At 67.8% G+C, this 1,994-nt stretch overlaps 1 protein-coding gene across 1 annotated transcript; it reads left to right on the forward strand.

Annotated features, from left to right (window-relative positions):
* Positions 1-620: 620 nt before the first annotated feature.
* On the forward strand, positions 621-1,991 carry AURANDRAFT_29036 (hypothetical protein; the record flags this gene model as incomplete). The annotated part of the gene is made up of 1 exon (XM_009040446.1): positions 621-1,991. A coding segment is annotated over one exon (1,371 nt), but the record flags the coding sequence as incomplete, so codon positions are not given.
* Between the last annotated feature and the right edge of the window lie 3 nt (positions 1,992-1,994).

A 1,994-nucleotide genomic window follows, 5' to 3' on the forward strand; every position in this document is an offset into this window, starting at 1 on the left:
AACCCCCCCCTCTTCGCCGGCTCTTCTTGCCTGTTCAGCCAAGAGCCGCCCGGGATAAAAGCCGCGGTACCTTACGTCGGGTTCCTCGCTCGCGGGCCCGGCACCCACCCACCCACCTCCTGGCCAATCAGGGACCTCCTTTTCGTTAGTTGCCTTCAAGTTGCCGCTCGCAAAATCGCCACAACGCGCGCGCGATTCCGCGCGCGCGCTCTCTCGTGTCGCGGAGCTGCGCGGTCCAATCTCCGCTTTGCGATGAGAACGGGCACCCGCGCCGCTCGACTCGCCGCGGCGAGAAGCGGCGCTTGCCCAGAGACGACGATAGCGGCGTGAAGACACGTCGCCGAGGCGCCGCGCGACCGTCAGCCGCGGCACTGCGGGTCATGACCGCGCGCGCGCGCGCGCGTTACAAGTACCCATCAGTACACTGTAGATTTTCCAAATCAGGCCTCCGGACCCACCCACCCACCTCGTCGTGAGGTTCGAATCTTTTGTCCGTGGGCGGCTCGTGGTTCAGCTCGGATCGGTGTCGCTCGCGTCGCCCAGACCTGCCGCCGGCGGTGTAATCCTCGGTCCGCGCGGCCTCCGACGCGACTCCCCGACCCGCGGCGCGGCCAGCGACGATGGACAACATCCTCCTGCTCACGGACTCCTACAAGGTCAGCCACTGGAAGCAGTACCCGGCGAAGACGACGACGGTCTATAGCTACTTCGAGTCCCGCGGCGGCAAGTACGACGAGGTCGTCTTCTTCGGCCTCCAGTACTACGTGAAGAAGTACCTCGTCGGCGAGCAGGTCACGAAGGCGAAGATCGACGAGGCGGAGCGGTTCTACGGCGAGCACTTCCCGCCGGGCTTCGAGTTTAACCGCGCGGGCTGGGAGCACATCCTCGAGAAGCACGGCGGCCGGCTGCCGCTGCGCATCAAGGCCGCGCCCGAGGGCACGGTCGTCGGCGCGAAGAACGTGCTCATGACCGTCGAGAACACGGACCCGGCGTGCTTCTGGCTCACGAACTTTGTGGAGACGCTCCTGGTCCAGGTCTGGTACCCGATGACCGTGGCGACGCACTCGCGGGAGCAGAAGAAGGTCGTGGCCAAGTACTTGGATGTGACGGGCGACGTCGCCGGCCTGGGCTTCAAGCTCCACGACTTCGGGTTCCGCGGCGTGTCGTCCGTCGAGACCGCCGGCGTCGGGTCCTGCGCGCACCTCGTCAACTTCCTGGGCACGGACACGGTCGCGGGTCTCGTCGTGGCCAAGGACTACTACGGCGCCGAGTCCGCGGCGGGGTTCAGCATCCCCGCGTCGGAGCACTCGACGATCACGTCGTGGGGCGAGAGCCGGGAAGTCGACGCGATGCGGAACATGCTCGAGGTCTACCCGGCGGGCCTCGTGGCCTGCGTCTCCGACTCCTACGACATCTTCAAGGCCTGCGGCGACCTGTGGGGCACGCAGCTCAAGGACGCGGTGCTCGCGCGCGACGGGTGCCTCGTCGTCCGGCCCGACTCGGGCGACCCGCCGTCGACGGCGATGCGCGTGCTGACCATCCTCGGCGACAAGTTCGGCAAGGAGAAGAACGACAAGGGCTACTGGGTCCTCGACAGCCACGTGCGCGTCATCTGGGGCGACGGCATCGACTACGAGATGATCTGCGCCGTGCTGTCGACGCTCGCGGACGCGGGCTGGTCCGCGGACAACATCGGCTTCGGCTCCGGCGGCGGCCTGCTCCAGAAGCTGAACCGCGACACGCAGAAGTGCGCCTTCAAGTGCTCGTCCATCGTCGTCGACGGCGCGGCGCGCGACGTCTTCAAGGACCCCGTCACGGACAAGGGCAAGGCGTCGAAGAAGGGGCGCCTCGCGCTCGTGGACGTCGACGGGACGCTGACGACGAAGACGCAGTGCGCGCCGGGGCCCGTCGAGGGCGACGTGCTCGCGACCGTCTTCGAGGACGGCGCGCTCCTCGTCGACGACACGCTCGAGACCGTCCGCGAGCGCGCGGCG

The sequence above is a fragment of the Aureococcus anophagefferens genome (assembly GCF_000186865.1).
Source record: "Aureococcus anophagefferens unplaced genomic scaffold AURANscaffold_15, whole genome shotgun sequence".
NCBI classification, from domain to species: Eukaryota; class Pelagophyceae; order Pelagomonadales; family Pelagomonadaceae; genus Aureococcus; species Aureococcus anophagefferens.